Genomic DNA, 15,731 nt, shown 5'->3' with positions numbered 1-15,731 from the left:
GATGAGGAGGATTTCAGCCAACTGCTTCAAGACAACAAAGATTTCCTATCACCTTGCACAACCAGGGACACTGGACAGAGTATATCCATGAAAATACTCCTGGCATTTAGATTTCTGAAACTGACTCAAACAGGTTTGATGTACTGACCTTACTCACCTGCACACAGGGAACTACTTGGCTCTTTATTATATGCTAATAAGTGCTACTGAGCATCAGTACAGAAAAATAATGTTTTAGAGCAAGTAAACTCATATCTTGAAAAGAATGATGTCTCCCTAAAATATTCCAGGGGCCTACTTTTACAAGGCAGTGTAATTTTTCTAATTAAACAACTACATCAATATTTGACAATTTTCAAGAAAACATCAAAATCCAGATTTTGAAATCTGCAATAAAACAGCAGATTTAGCAAAGGCATTAATTGTGCCAGGAAAGCTTAACATGAGATGGTGTGCTTTGCAAATACCTGCAGCACGCAGCATTTTTCTTGCTCTTAGCAAAAAATACACATCACAACTGAGCATTAACGTTGAAGAACGGGAGGCTGTGCTGGGAAACACTCATGGGCACAACGCTGGGGCGGGCACAGCTGGCAGCCGGGGCCGGGCACAGGGCGCCCCCTGGCGGTGCCGCCCGGCAGAGCCGCTGAGCCGGCAGCCACGGCCCAGCCCTGCGGACTCTCAGATTTTATGGAATGGAACTTGCACTTCATGGAAGTCCCAGCTGACTCTGGCATTTCAGGAAACGCTGATACAGTTTATAAGATAAGACACACAGTGAAAAAAGGAACAAGCTGTACAAGCTGACCAAGTCCTCAGCACACGCATTTACCAACAAATGAAGAACCACAAGCGTGGACACAGATGTACTGAAGCAGGAGGTCAAGAACACAGATCCCAGCACTTACCCCTGTTGCCTGAAGATGTTGCCTGAACTCATCCATCGTTGTGTTTGAGATGCTCATGTCCCTGAACATTCCTTCCAGTTTCGACGTGAATTGACATCCACATTCAGTCTAAAACCACACAAAATCATTTGTTGTACCAGCACTGTGATAACAAAGCTTCTGATAGGCAAACTGCAAGACTAAAGTTAGCTTATAAATCCCCAAAATTACATTTCTACACTTTTGGTTACTGGAATTTCCATTACATTCAGCTCTCAGAAAAGATTCCTATCTTATATAAAGATCTAACCCTACAAAGATCTTAACGTGCTTTCCTTCTCTTTTCTCTATTATTGTATTTTTGTCTTAGATTTATATATAATATTAAAAAAACTGTGAAAGCTTATCAAATCACGACATGCACTTTCACCTGCTTTTAGCACTATTCTGTAAAGGGGAATGAACCTTATTTATATCACAAAGAAACTCTTTTGTCCTAGGAGTGTTTTATTGTGAAGGCTGACTGCAGATTACCCAGCAAGATTCCTAGGCCTTGTGAGAATCAGGAACACCTGCACAGGGACAGATGTGCACAGGCAGGGCTGTGTGCCTGTTTCTAACACATACTGTGAATATATGGCAAAGGAAGCCTGCTAGATTCAGCATCCTGACCACTCTGCAGCTCTGTAAGAAAAGAGAAGAGAGCACTTCATGTGCACTGATTCACTTTGCAAATGCGTGTGTGCCCTGTGCTTTCTGAATCATCAGGCTCAAAGTGGTGGAGAGGTAACTGAGAAGGAATTAATAATGAGAAATTTGGAGAAATCTGATACAAACAGGCTTGGCTCACTGATAGAATATGAAGTTCAAAAATAAGCATCAGTGCAGTTTCATTTTAGGATCCCTCTGCTTCAAAAGTGCTCTAATCATTTATCATGCAACTTGAGAAGAAGCTGCAGTATAACTTTAAGGTCTGTTCAACTTTAGGCCTTACCTTCTACTCCATCTCTTGGTCTATTTAATTAGTATTTACCCAACTAAGGAAAATGTGTTTCTAAAGACTGATATGAAGATTTTTTTTTCAAACCACTTAATCAAAAAGGAATTGAGCACTATCACCAGTCTGCTGATGGAGACAACTAAAAAACAGCAACACAAGCAATAACAAAATTGTACTGTGAATAGCAGAAAATCCAGGACAATACACAGTCTTCAAATTAAATCACTGCAGTTGTCCTATTATTTAAAAACTTAGAAAAAAAATTGTTTTCTAGATTGCATTCTCATCACAGGGGCTTTTCAGTACTTCCTTCCTTTTATTTTAATGAAAATATTTGAAAAACCTTTTGTTGTTTCTCTTGGGGCTTTCAAAATCAGCTCTGTATTTAGCAGCCAGCAAGATTATATTATCTATATGTCTCATGTAAAACCAGAAGAAACCATATTTATGAAAAACAAAAAAGAAAGAAAAAACCCTAAAAATTATGCAAGTACTGTCTTACCTTTAATTTGGAGATCATATTTTTCTCAGAGTCATCTGAAACACTCTTATTTGTGAGAAGCCTTCTTGCCAAGTGCTGCTTGTAATAGCGTTCAAAAACATCTTTCTCTTGCATAAACCTGAATAAAACCATTGCCTTATCCAATATAGTTTCTACTTCTTGCTCTGTTAGCTGTAAAAGAAATAATTTGCTGGTTTTAATTTTCCAGCACAAGTGTCTTACACAACCTAAGTACTTCAAGTAATTCACAGCAGCAGATGGTCTAACAGTAACCAACAAAACTGGTCCAATATATGATTGACAGCCTAGAGAACAGTGCACTAACTCAATAAAGTGGAGTAAGAAATAGATCTAAAATGAAGGGAAAGGCAAGAGCAAGGGAATAGGGAAACAATGAATGGCTGGAATTTGATAAATACAGTAAAAGTTCCTGGGTAAGTTTAAAACAGCATGAGGGAAAGCAGTATTAGGAGTAGAAAAGTTACTTGGAATTAAAGCTTTTTCTGTTAAGACATCCTTTGCAAAGCCTGTCTAGTGCCACACAAATAAAATGATTATTTGTTTTATAAAAAAACCAGAATTTACTATTTGATTCCCAAAGTCCTAGTTGTATGCTCTCATACTAAGTTTTATTTAGAGTAACTGAAGCCTCAGCTGAACCATCCTGGCCAGTCTGGATTCAGTACCTCAGAAAATGTCATGAAAGAAGTTAAGACTGAAGGCAACAGATGTACTCAGAACTAGAAGACAGATATGGTAATAGTTCTCTAATATGCAAAAACAGTAAAAAGCAGCAAAGACAAACCCTTTTCTCTAACCAAATTAATTTTCAAAAGAAATTATTAGATAATGAGAATAGCTGCTAAACTATAAATATACTTAAGGAAATGATATATAAGGTTTCAAAAGAAGAGAGCTGCAGAATCTACCACAACCTAATTGCTTTTTTGAGACATATTTGCTATAAGGAGTTCAGGTATGCTGCTTCAGAGGTAGGTGACAAGCCACACAGATCTCCTTATGCCCGATTTTTCTGTAAGTTTAGATCTAAAGTGTTATGAGCTCAGACATGTTACACACACCTTTTCAAGGTAAAATTCTAATTTCTCTTAATATAAAAATAATTCTGCAAAAAGTAGCTTAGTTTAATTCCATCCAAGTTTACAGCACAAAAAGCATGACATTTTGAGCTAGTTTATACTTACCCCCTTGACTCCCTTTTTCAGCTTATCATCAATAAATAAGGAGAGGTACTCTGGAGACCTGGAGTTGAGGTTGAGGAAGTACTCGAAGTCCCCTGCGATCGTCTGCTTGAAGAGCCGGTCGTTATTGAAAGATTCCTGGAGGAAGCGATCAAACCTACTCTTCAAGTCCAGCAAACCCTGTCAAAAATGAGAAGAAAGCAAAGCCATTTTCACTGATGTGAAGCTGTAAGCTGGGAAACAATAATAATAGACGAGGCCATAGAGAAGACCAGATCTACAGTCAGAGGTTCTGCAATGCTCTCTGTTCAGAATTGTTAGAAGGTATCTGAAATGTCATTTGCCTTTTCAAATTTCTATTGCTGCCATGAATCTCTTACAGAAGCAATTTTCACATAAACTGGCTAAAGCATTGGTGTCAAACACTGGTGCAGTTTGTTATAATGCCCTTCTCAGATTAAGAAAGCTTTTTAAACATCCTTGTTAAACAGGTTGACTTCCTGTATTTTTGAATCAACAACTCAAAGGAGGTATTTGTTGTACTCATTAAGCCTTTTCTATTCCAACAACATAGACAAAGTCAGTATCATAAACACAGCATATGGGAAAGCTGAGGCTGAGCACCCATTAAGTGCATCCCTAGAGCTACTGAACAAGTTTGAGGAGAAAACACACTGCAACAACAGGTCTAAACTTGTCAGTGTTTATGTTTCCCTCTAATTTAATCCAGGGACATGTTCTGCATTATTCAGTTGTGTTTTTCTTGCTGATCATTAGGAGTCACTGGGAGCATATGAAAATTAGATACATGCATCAGGGTCCTGAACTGAACCACCTCTTCTGAACTAAACCATTGGACTCTCAGCATCATTTTTAGATCTTCATCCAAGTTTAAAGCAACTGAGTATAGAAGGGGGAAGCATCTTAAAATCACCTGAGAACCTTGCTAAATAAATATGATACACACAGGTTTTAACTGAGACAGCATTTGGCAGGCAGGTGGAGAGAATTTTACTTGAGTTAGATTTGTCAGGGACAATCACTGCCTGCAAAAACTCTAAGTTAAGTGATATTTACATCTTCAGGTTCTTAAGAAATTATTCAAATGAGGTTACTTAAAGAAGCCATTCAAGAATTACTCAAAGAAGTAGTAATATTTCTTAGGAACTCACCATCTCACTTAAAGGAATGATCTTTAGACAGGCTAATTAATGCGTATTAGAAATTTTAAATTCAAAGTAAATCCCACTATCTCTCTGTTTACCAAGGTTAGCTCATGTCTCCTCTCCAGGAGTACACCATCTGAACAACCTGGTGTTAAACAGGAGAAACTGTTAGTACCTTGAATTACAAAAGCATTTCAACATCCCTTCAAACTATTATACAAAGTTTTAAATCTAATCCCCTGGCAATGCTGTTGCAAGCATCTCACCAATTATGCTCAGGGTGATGTCATGTTGTGGAAGCAGTGCTGGGCTATGATGGACTTTTTTTTCTTGATGGTTTAATGCAGCTTCCACGTCTGTCTCCTTAGTGCTATTGTCCTTGACAGATTCACATGAACATGGCTGAGATGAAAAGAGCAAGGTGCTTTCTCAATTCATAGATATTCCTCTCTGCTTTAAACCTTTCTGGGGGTGGATAAACCTTTCCAGGGGTTTTTCAGCCTGAATGTCAGTCCCTGCCCCAGGACATCTTCATGAGATGCTGGAGTCCATACTGAGGGGCTGAGCTCTGCCAGAGCACATGGGCAAGTCTTCCTCAGCCTCATTTTCCCTTCCACATTTGTGACAGAAAACCTTGATACTATCTTTATAATTAAGTTTTTAGATCTGTCTTTCTCAGTTAAATTTTTTACGATACCTCTTTAGGCCCATCAGGAGCTAAAATTACTTCAAAGTAATCCAGACCCCTATTTTCCACATAATTTCCACACATTCCTCTTCCCCTGTTTTATTTTTTTCTAAATCACACCACCACAAATGCAAGAGTCCTTAATCATTAAAGCTAATAATTTTTCAAGGGCATCCTCTCTTTTTTTTTTACCAGGCCTTGAAGAGGTGATTATTGTGCAAGCCTGGTAAGAAGTTTGCTTCAGCATTGCCAGAAAATTAATAATCCAATCAAAAATGTTTTTATACTCAAATGGCTTCTTCAAAGAGTAACCAGTTCTAGCACAGTTATTGTCTTCAAACAAAACAGCAGATTGACAGACATACATTAAATGTTTCTCATGAAGAACAGACACAAGGACTTGAACCACACATTTTAAAAAACCGCAATGTTTAATGAATACACACTTTCACAAGAAATATAAAACATCTTCCAGCTATAGAAACACAGCTTTAAGGTTCAATAAACTCTAAAGGTTTTATATGCAAGTTCCAAACCATCTTCTCAGAGACGATGGAAAAGATGACAAATAATTCTGAAGCATATTTTGTGATCTTGATAAATTAATGGTACACATCACTTGGTGAGAGAGAACAAGAAAGAACACTACCATCTTTTAACATGCAGAGCTGTTCTGTTTCTTATGAAGACAGAGAATGGAATGAGTAATTTGTTATGACTGATAAACACATTCCCCTCTCAGTCACAGCTAAGCCTGCCATGAAATATTGCCATGTGATTTTTGCCTCAATAAACACTGATAGCTAATGTTACATAAAATTCAACAAAGTGGACACTATAAAGCTATTTGTCAGACATACAACCCACTCTGGAGGCACAGCATTTAGGGAAATCCAAGAAGTTTCCAGCTGTTAGATAATTAGGCTGAGTAAGTTGTTTATTAAAAGCAAGTACTAAAAGCACAAAAACTTAGTATATGCTTGCCAACCAATTTCAGTAAAAGTTCTAAACATGTCTGAAGATTCAGAGAACATACATTAAAAAGAATTTATAAATTTACCTTATTAATAACAACCCTTTTTAAATCAATACTAAGGTATACCTTATAAATTGTGTATGTGGTGAACTGCTAATGTGGGGGATGTGAGAAAGAAAAGGAAGTTAAAGTATTTCACTACCTGAATGTAGTCAACTGGATTCTTTCCTTCTCCCTCTTCAGAAACCAGTGCTTTGCCTTGCTCTCTCAGGTATGAGCTCATGCACTCACACATTGTCTTCAGACCATTTGGCACACGGCTGAACAACTTGTACATGCAAGCAAGGTCTGCAAGGAAGAGTGAGACATTATGCAGGACACCTCTGTGTGCTACACTTCCGTAACTCATTCATCTCACAGCTAAAGCTGACAGCTGCAGTTCAGCCTCTTGAGCCACAGAAAGCCTCCTGTAACAGCTCAGGCACCAGATTCTTCTGATCTCCTCTTTCCTTTAGCTGCTGATTGCAGCAGCATCAAAATGAAAACCAAAGACTGTGTTCAATTATTCTAGGTTGTCTGCAGCAGGAAAGCTGTCATTGCTGACCTCCAGACCAGCAAAAGATGATGCTAATTCTAAAGGATAGTGAACCTATTAGACCTTCAGCAAGATTATGCTTTCCAGGGTTACTTAAGAAAGTAGCTTCCAAGACTGTCATTCCCAAAATCAAGCATTGCATCCAACTTTTTTTTTGAAAGCAAGTTAAACCAAATAGGACAGCACTAATGAGATGCTTGTTTCTGTATTAAAAGCAAAAACTGGTAAAAACTTAAGAGTTTAATTTATATTTGTCTTAAAGCCAGTCATACACTTTTACACTACTACATTTCATCCACCTAAAATAATGACAAGCGGCTTAGGCTGAACATTGCTTTCCAAAAGAACAATCCATCTTTGTACCTTTGTGAAAAATCTCATCTTCACAAAGCAGCATTTCCACTCTACTAGTTACTTGGATAAAACCAAGGCCTATAAAAGTTAAACAAATTCCTGTATTTTATGAATACCCTTCAAGATCCTTGCACCCTCAGCCTGAAGGTTATCTAAACTGGATATTAAAGACAAAAGTGTTAAGTATAATATTATAATTTTCTTTTTAAACAGAATAATTTCTTTTTAGAGCTAGGAAATGTGCTCACTTTGTGCTCTATCACCTAGTAATTGTGAAGCTGCTTTAATGAACAAAGGCCATTAATCAGAGCAGCAAGGCTGCTCCCCATTCTCACGGCTTTAGAGTGAGCACTGATTTCTAAATATAGATACTACAATCCCTCTCTTCGTTATGCTGCTTTAGAAACTTAGCTTCTATTTCCATAATAACTTTCATTCACTCTGTCCCACATTAACCTCTATTAGGGAAAAGCAAATCAAGCCAAGCCCTTGTGTTTCAACCACTTCAATAAGCTGCTTCTTATCCTCAGAAAGAGCCAACTCCTTTCTGTAACAACACCCTCTCCCCAAGAATTGGTCCTGCAATGCTTCTGTTTAAGTCTTTTACACAAGTACTTTTTAAATAACTGCCTGTGGGCCAAAAGAATGTGATACATTTTCACAAATACATATTGGAGGAATGGAAATAATAAAATAAAATGGCTCAATGGTCAACTGCTGACAAAACCCACAATAGTATTCAATATTCAATTCAATAGTATTCAATAGTATCTCATATTTTTTATGAGATACTTGGTTTACCAAAAAACTACCTGTATCTGGTACTAAACATAAACAAGTTAAGTGTATGGGCTCTGTTTTAAGAGCCATCTAATAGTCACTGAATATTCTCAGATGTTTGTGAAACAGTTACTAAATGTTTCCATGATTACACAGAAACACAGATGTTAAGCTTGACTTATCCCATGTTTAGAAACAATAAGCAGTATCAGAGGCATTTGTGTTTCACAAATGCTGCAGTCTTACCTTCTGTCTTCCCATTTTTCAGCATATGAACTAGCCCAGAGTTCTCCATTTCCACTATAGTTTTCATATGCTTGGAAATAAGCTCCCTCTCAACAACTTTCACAATGGGTTCTTCTGTTGATTTATCCAGACAGTGCATCACCCGCTCTATTTCTTCATTAATTCTAGCTTCTACTTTCTTTATATATACAGAAGCACTGTTTTCAGCTAAAAATTTCTGGCTTTCCATCTGTGATTAACAAAAATTAATACTTTAGACTTTTTTTGTGAAGGGTAAAAAGAAAACATGTCAGATCAGCGTTTATAATCAAGTTCAAATCAAACACAGCATGTCCAACACATCAAAGATTCACATACACACCTAACACAAAATAAAGGTTCTATTATACCGAATGTGTTACGTAAGGGGGTACATGAAATATAAACAATGTATTTTTCATAGTAAAACAATCCAAGCCAACTTAAGTTTCCAGTTACCAATTACAGCTTTAGCCACAGGTTCAAAGAAAACAAAGATGGGGAAAGGGAAGGATCAAAAATTCCTTCCAAATACCAGCTGATAGTAGTTCTCTTTATTCTGAGCATGTTATTTCATGTCCAATTGTTTTTATTCCTACTGGTCAGCAGAGCCTTTGGAGAAAAGATGTCTTGTTTTTCTGGCAAAGCTAAGTAATAGAACTTAAATGAAAGTAGTTCTTTCTCTTAATTTTATATAAACACCAATGAAAAACAGAACACTGACATTTAAATAGCTGTGCAACATATGCTTCTGTTTTTCTAGGAAGTTAGGAGATGAGAGCATATGACAATTGATCCTGCATAAGAACTGGGAGACTCACAAATTACCTTATCTAGATATTTTTAACATGATTTTAAAATTTCTATCAATTTCCAGCAATAGATGATCATGATTACACTCAACAAGCACTTAATTGGCTTTCCTCTTTCAAGTATCTCACAAAAAGAACCCCTCAGAGAGTATTTGGAATGTATTATTTGGTGTCTGATCAACAACTGGAGAGCCACTTGGTTATGCTTAGTTCCTTGACTTGGATTATTTTATTACAAAAAAACTCACAAATGTGGAAACTATGAAGGTATCAAAGTTTCCTCAAAGGCAGTTTGACAGGTTTCCAAGCCTGAAACAGCCTGAACCTTTCATGCTACTGGCATTTCAAAAAGACTGTGGGGCAAAGCAGATGCAGACTAAGTTACATGAAATAATCTAAAGCAGGCACAAGATTAGCATGATTACTGTACATGTCATTGGCACCCACAGCTCAAAACTACAGTCAAATTATGCTAATTCTGTAAAATCTTTGTTACTTTTTCCTTCCAAATTAGTGATTATTTTTCTTATTTCATTTAATGGACATGGACATACTCATCAAAAAAGCGACAAGTATGTAAAATACCACCAAATCTGACAGTTCAGAGATCTGAGAGTTATAACAGCATTCCAAATTTGGCAATAGAATATTGCTGTACCTGAAAAAATTCTGCAGACATCTCCAAAAATGGAGCCTCGAAGTCTTCTTCATAGACTGACCTTCCTTCAAGACCTAGAATCATTAACATCTGGCAAGCATTTCTTATTGCGCCTCTGCCAAAAAGTAAGTTGTTAACAACTTGAGAAATCTACGTGGTTGTAAGACAGAGTACACAGCAGAATAACAACTCATAACACAATATTAACTTTAATAAAATGTAGCAATAGAAAGTCCATTCTAATCTGTTTGGTGCATGGCATTTTGGCATTTTCAGGAACACTACACAAGCACGGTTGTTTGGTTTTGTTCAAAACTAAAGAGCTGACAATGTTTATTAAGTATTTTAAATGCAATGACAGGGACAAATGGCTCAAGTTCCACTAAGCCATACAATTACGAAGAATATATATTAATATATAAGAAATTAACCCAAAATAGTACTTCAAAGAAAACTGCACACAGAACTGAGCAACTGCAACTTCAAAACAACTGCACATGTGGAAGTTGCTATGCAAAGTCTGAGGTTTTTGGATGGCTGGCTGTTTAAAAAAAAACAACCCCACAAGAACCTAAAAAAATGAAAAAAACCCCAGGTGAACACAAAATAAACGCCACCAAAATTTAAATGTATCAGCAAGTTAATGAAAACAAAAGAACTGCATCTAGAAAAAGATTCCACTTTCTGGCAGTAGGGGACAATACACAGCTGTAGCTGGGGAGTCTTTTTCTTTTCCTGAATTGCATGTTGGGCAATCTTAGTCACAGAAATGCAGGCAGAGTAGCAAGGTAAATATTGAAAATTATATTAGCAAGCTTCCCTGTTTACCATTATGCTAAAATATAATACACAAAGAAATGTGATTCCAGAATTGAAGAAATTTTAGTCACAAATGTGATCTTAAATAATCAATTGAATTTGTATATGTTCTTGAGTAACTCTTTAAAAACTGACAGCTATTATTTACAACAAAAGATTCCACTTACAAACATCTTACCTGTCTACAACTTCTCCTTTCCTCTCCCTTGCAATCATATCCAGCAGAGTTTGCCTCAGGTGATCCCTGATGCAGCCATAACGCACAACCTGATCTCGAAAAATGATCAGGCCCAAGTTGTAGACATTCTCCACGTTGTTCTGCTGCACATACACCCGGTCCTGCAGCAAGGGCAGCAATGACACTGTGAATTCACTGCATCAATGCTATTCCAAAATACAAGAGATTGATTGCTTCTCCACAGTGGAAATATGACCAACTGTATCTTTTCTCTTAACAGAAGGAAATTATGCATACCCTTCAAAATTCAAAATCAGTCCTATTTTCCAAAACTTCATTTACCCTGGAAGTTCTGTTTGGCTTAGGAGTATAAGCACAGCATTTATGACTCAAGCAGATCGACAGCCTTCCCACTTTTTAGTCTGAGTGCAGAGGAGTCTCCAAGCACTGACTAAATGCATAGCACTATTTGCAAGAGGTTTTACTTACCTACTCAAATCCTTCCATCTCTTTCTGATCTTTTAAGAAAAATAATTTAACTTCCCCCTCCCCTCCATGCATCTTCCTACCACTCCTTTTAAGCAAAAGATATTCAATATTTAGTGAAATTTCCTGAAATAGCATCATTAGATAAAGAGCAGCAAATACAGAGCCAAACCAAAAAGAGTTACAATCAAAATCTTTATGGATTAGTACTGCAAAATTTTACATAAGAATTCTGTAGGCATCCCTCCCTCCATCCTCCCCAAATTCACTTTCATTCCACTAGAGCAATTTTTCAAAATTTTGTTATGTTTCATTATAATCTCACCCATACACCACCTCCTCCTTAAAAAAAGAAGAGGGAGAAAAGAAAATATTTTTTACATTTCCATGTATGTTTAAATTCTATCTCCCAATATAATCTCTGTCTATGGGAAGGATCAAGCTCCTCAACTACCCATTTTTATGCACCTACATTTAAAAACCAACACTGATCCTCAGATCAGCATTTTTAAAACTGCACAGTTCCAAAATCCATCGTACAGATTTGACTGGGAATGCTAAGCAGAACCTGAGTCTCTCACTGCTACCCAAAGAAATGCTCCAAAAATTTCTCTTCTTTCCTATTCCTCTCTCCCAACTTAAGTCTGAAAAAAGGAAGGCTATTAATAAAGTCCCTAGCAGACAGAAAATGTATGTATTTGATTAACAGCCACTACTGGGTCAGGCCACTTAAAACAATATTAAGAATAGAAAAACTGTGAGTTTTTACAGCCCCTTTCTGAGATGAACAATCATTATTTTTGTTAGTTTCTGTCAGGGCATAATCCATTTCTCTTATATCGTAGTTTGGGCAATTACAAAAAATATTGCTTTGCTACCATTTAAGCATCAGGACAATGACATTAGAAAAAGCTAGGAGTTTTGTACCCACTCACAAATCTGACTAGGATGAAGTTTGTACGAATGTATATAGCTATAACAAAACCAGTAATACTAAAATCAATCAAATTCTATAAAGGATGATGTTTAATTTATGAAAATGAGTATAAAGATTAGCCTCTCCACTGGTTCCATCACTATCATAAGTGCTTTATCACACACAGAATTAAAGAGTAAAGCTACTCAAACACCTGGAAAATGAAACCATTAAAAGAACAGATGTTATGCTTCAGACTATGGAAAAAATATTTTAACCTGGTAAGTTTACATACATTCCACAATTTCAAAGACAAGAAGGAAGAGACAGTCCAGCATTTAGCACCTGTATTCACATGGCAAAATTATTCCTAGACTAATTATATGCCAGATTGGCACTTGGTGACCAAAGGAAAGCAAAACACTGGGTTCAGCAACTAATTTGTGATTTCCCACTCTCTGCCTTCAGACAGACAGCCCTGAATTTAGATGAAAAAACACGATGGGAACATGTCAGATATGCCTCCTCTGTGGCTCCTGAAGCAAGCTCAGCTGTCTCAAAGCACAACATTTACTAACTGCTCTCATGAAGTCAGTTCAGAGATGTGTGGTGGGTTAAGTCTTTGGAATAGGTCACTTTTGCTTTTCTGTTTTTAGACACAGGGTTGTTTATTTCACTTCCTTATTTACACACATCAAGAATAGAAGTAAATGTGATTCTCAAGTAAGACAAACTTAAAATACATTTTCAAACAGATGAAAAAGCAAATTAAAACGTTGTGTATAGTACTATAACTTGAAGAGAAAAGAATATAATTAGTATTTTAAAAGAATATTCAGGCCTCTGAAGCACAGGCAGCAGGGTATCTAAAAGGATTAAAGCCACGGCCATGACTCATCTGCATAGCTTCTGTTGTGGCAGTGCTGAACGCTGCCATTGTGAAAGAGTGACTCCTCTCAGTTTATCAGCAGCCTCTGTAGTAAGCCAGACCTCTCAACAATACCCAAACCAGAGCAGCAACATTAACATTTCTGATCCTGCCCATTTGCTCACCCTTGGTAACAGATCACATGTACTGGAAGCTCTCCCAGCCTAAAAAAGAAAATCCCAGAGAGCCCTGTTTGGGAACAGGTTTGACTGACAAGGCTACACACCACTGAACAGAAATCACTTCCCATGGGGAGAAGCAGTGGGTGCTTAAAGGTAGGAGTAACTTTCAGGAGACAAGGATGAGTTTCAGACAGCAATTATTGTTGAATCACAATCTGCTTACACTCCAGAATAATTCTGAATTGAAGTCACTATAAGGTACCAGTAGCCACATTTTACCCATCTCTGCATGGATGCACTACCTGGATGACGCAGCAGCCTTCAGACACCCTTGTGTATGCACTAAGTGTCTTTGAGCCTAGTTCTGGAAATAAAAACAACACTTCTCTCTATTTCCTTGTGTGTAAGCCATGGACAATGAGAGTCATTCGTCAAAACTCCCATATCCAACCTGTCAGTGCTGGCCTAAAAAAAAGACACCAGCTTTGTGCACAGCAAGATGAGAAGGAGCAATTGTTCACTTCTGACAGTGTGTAACTGGCACTACCCATAGGCCTGTAATGCAGCCAGGGGTGTGACTGCTGCACTTGCATACCTGAAATTGCTTTAAGTTTAGCAAGCACAAGTAATAGAGACACGATAGAATCCAGTTTAACTCGGTTTCCATTTGACATTATAAGAATACACACATCCACACTGCTTGGAGAAAAGCCCAAACACTCCACCTGCATTGCTCCTATTCCATACAGCAGCTAAATAAAGCCCACTTATGTTTACCTGCACTGCCACTGTCAGGCTGAATTCCAGATGTGCCCAAATGTACTTTGTACTTCAACCTGTCTCAGCACCTGATTTGACTCAGCAAAGATGCTGTTTAGCACAGGGCTTGACTGCTTCAGTGCCTCACTGCTTGTCACAGACAGTGCCAGAATTTACAGCGTATTACATCTACTCTGGCACCAATTACTGCAGCCTAAACATGTAAAAAGGAAGAGAGCTCGTGCTATATCAAACAAAATCCAGTGGAACTACATAAACTTGAAATTCAGTCAGGGAACCTGGAATGTCTCAAAATAATCAAGACAAAACTTGCACAATAAGTGCAAAAGATTGCAAAAACCTCATCCTACACCTGCAACAGAAATGAAAGCAACAGACTTTTCCCAAAGAGCAATCACAAGAGACAAGGCAATACACATTTTTAAAAGCATATAAGGCAAACTTGAGAGTGTTTTGTGGAGGGTGTTCTGCATGAACAATGAAATCCTGCCATAACCTCAAACAGCAAGTGTTCTAGTCATTAAACACCAAAATGCACAAATCCCACTGTACAAAACACATAACTTCCTAAAAAAGATTTGTTTGTATTGATTTTTATTTTAAAAATGGAAAAATTAAACAAAGGAAAGAAATTAAGGTGGGTTGAAAAGGTGTTTGTTTTGACTTAAATCATAAGGCAGCTAATGGGTGAAACAAAGTTGGAAAAAAAAATGTGGCATTAAAACAGATACAATTTGGTTTAAGATGTTCAAGATGTAAAATCACTCGGCTGAAGCAGGAATTCAAGAGAGTAAGACCAGAATTCAAGAGGGTATTAAATGTTTTACTTTCACTGATGTCACAGTGTGGCCTGTTGGGCAATAGGTACATTTCCTGAAACTGATGTGTAATCGAGATGGCCTACAAAACAAGAGAAGGATTGGGTCATGCTTTACTTATTAACATAAGATAATTGCAGATACTTCTCCTGCTAGAACACAAGCATATTAATTTACAATGCCAGGTGACTCAGGTTATACAGTGTTTGGTGCTGTTTTTAGATAAAATATTTTTAATGTCATTATATTAGATTTGCTTGAATAGAAGTGTATAAATCATTTCTGACATAAGCATATCATTATAAACCTACATGTCAGTCAGACTCAACTCAGAAAGTAAGGACAAATCATTCTTTATTTTATAAAATTCTTGAAAATTGTTTCTTTGAAAAGCAGACAGGTCTGATCTTTCACAGGTGCTTTATAATTCTGTGGTACTGGCAGCTTTCCCAAACTTTTTGAATGAACACATGTTCAAGACAGGGATGTTTTTTGTCTTTTGTGAATGAAGAAAATTATGTCTGACTCAAGAGGACATGCCAGTTACAAAGGTGAAATTGCAAATCTTTCAAAGTAGTCCTGTTTTAAGTAATTGATTATTCTTTAATATGTAATCAAAACATGTATTACTGACAATTTGTCTTATGTCCATCCAAGTCAAAGGAGAGAGACTGCCCATTGTATTAGACCTTCACACTAGATAATTCTACCTAATAAAAATTAAAATTTTAACTATAAACCCCATATTACATTAGAGGTTTAACAAACAAACATCAGTGCCCCTAAGTTTATATAAGCAT

The 15,731-nt window shown here is 37.1% G+C and overlaps 1 protein-coding gene across 1 annotated transcript in view; it reads right to left on the bottom strand.

Moving 5' to 3' along the window:
- The window catches only part of CUL3 (cullin 3), a 53,884-nt gene that overhangs the window by 11,288 nt on the left and 26,865 nt on the right, over nucleotides 1-15,731 (bottom strand). Inside the window, exons 4-10 of the mRNA XM_058030756.1 lie at nucleotides 10,882-11,042; nucleotides 9,885-9,999; nucleotides 8,397-8,625; nucleotides 6,624-6,769; nucleotides 3,595-3,771; nucleotides 2,390-2,560; nucleotides 909-1,016 (exon numbers count right to left, since the gene is read on the bottom strand). Of these exons, the coding sequence (XP_057886739.1) occupies nucleotides 909-1,016; nucleotides 2,390-2,560; nucleotides 3,595-3,771; nucleotides 6,624-6,769; nucleotides 8,397-8,625; nucleotides 9,885-9,999; nucleotides 10,882-11,042 (1,107 nt within the window). The remainder of the gene's footprint in view (nucleotides 1-908; nucleotides 1,017-2,389; nucleotides 2,561-3,594; nucleotides 3,772-6,623; nucleotides 6,770-8,396; nucleotides 8,626-9,884; nucleotides 10,000-10,881; nucleotides 11,043-15,731) is intronic.

Source organism: Melospiza georgiana, chromosome 10 (genome assembly GCF_028018845.1).
Source record: "Melospiza georgiana isolate bMelGeo1 chromosome 10, bMelGeo1.pri, whole genome shotgun sequence".
NCBI classification, from domain to species: domain Eukaryota; kingdom Metazoa; phylum Chordata; class Aves; order Passeriformes; family Passerellidae; genus Melospiza; species Melospiza georgiana.
Note: the sequence above shows the minus strand (reverse complement) of the source record. Positions and strands in the feature narration are given on the sequence as shown.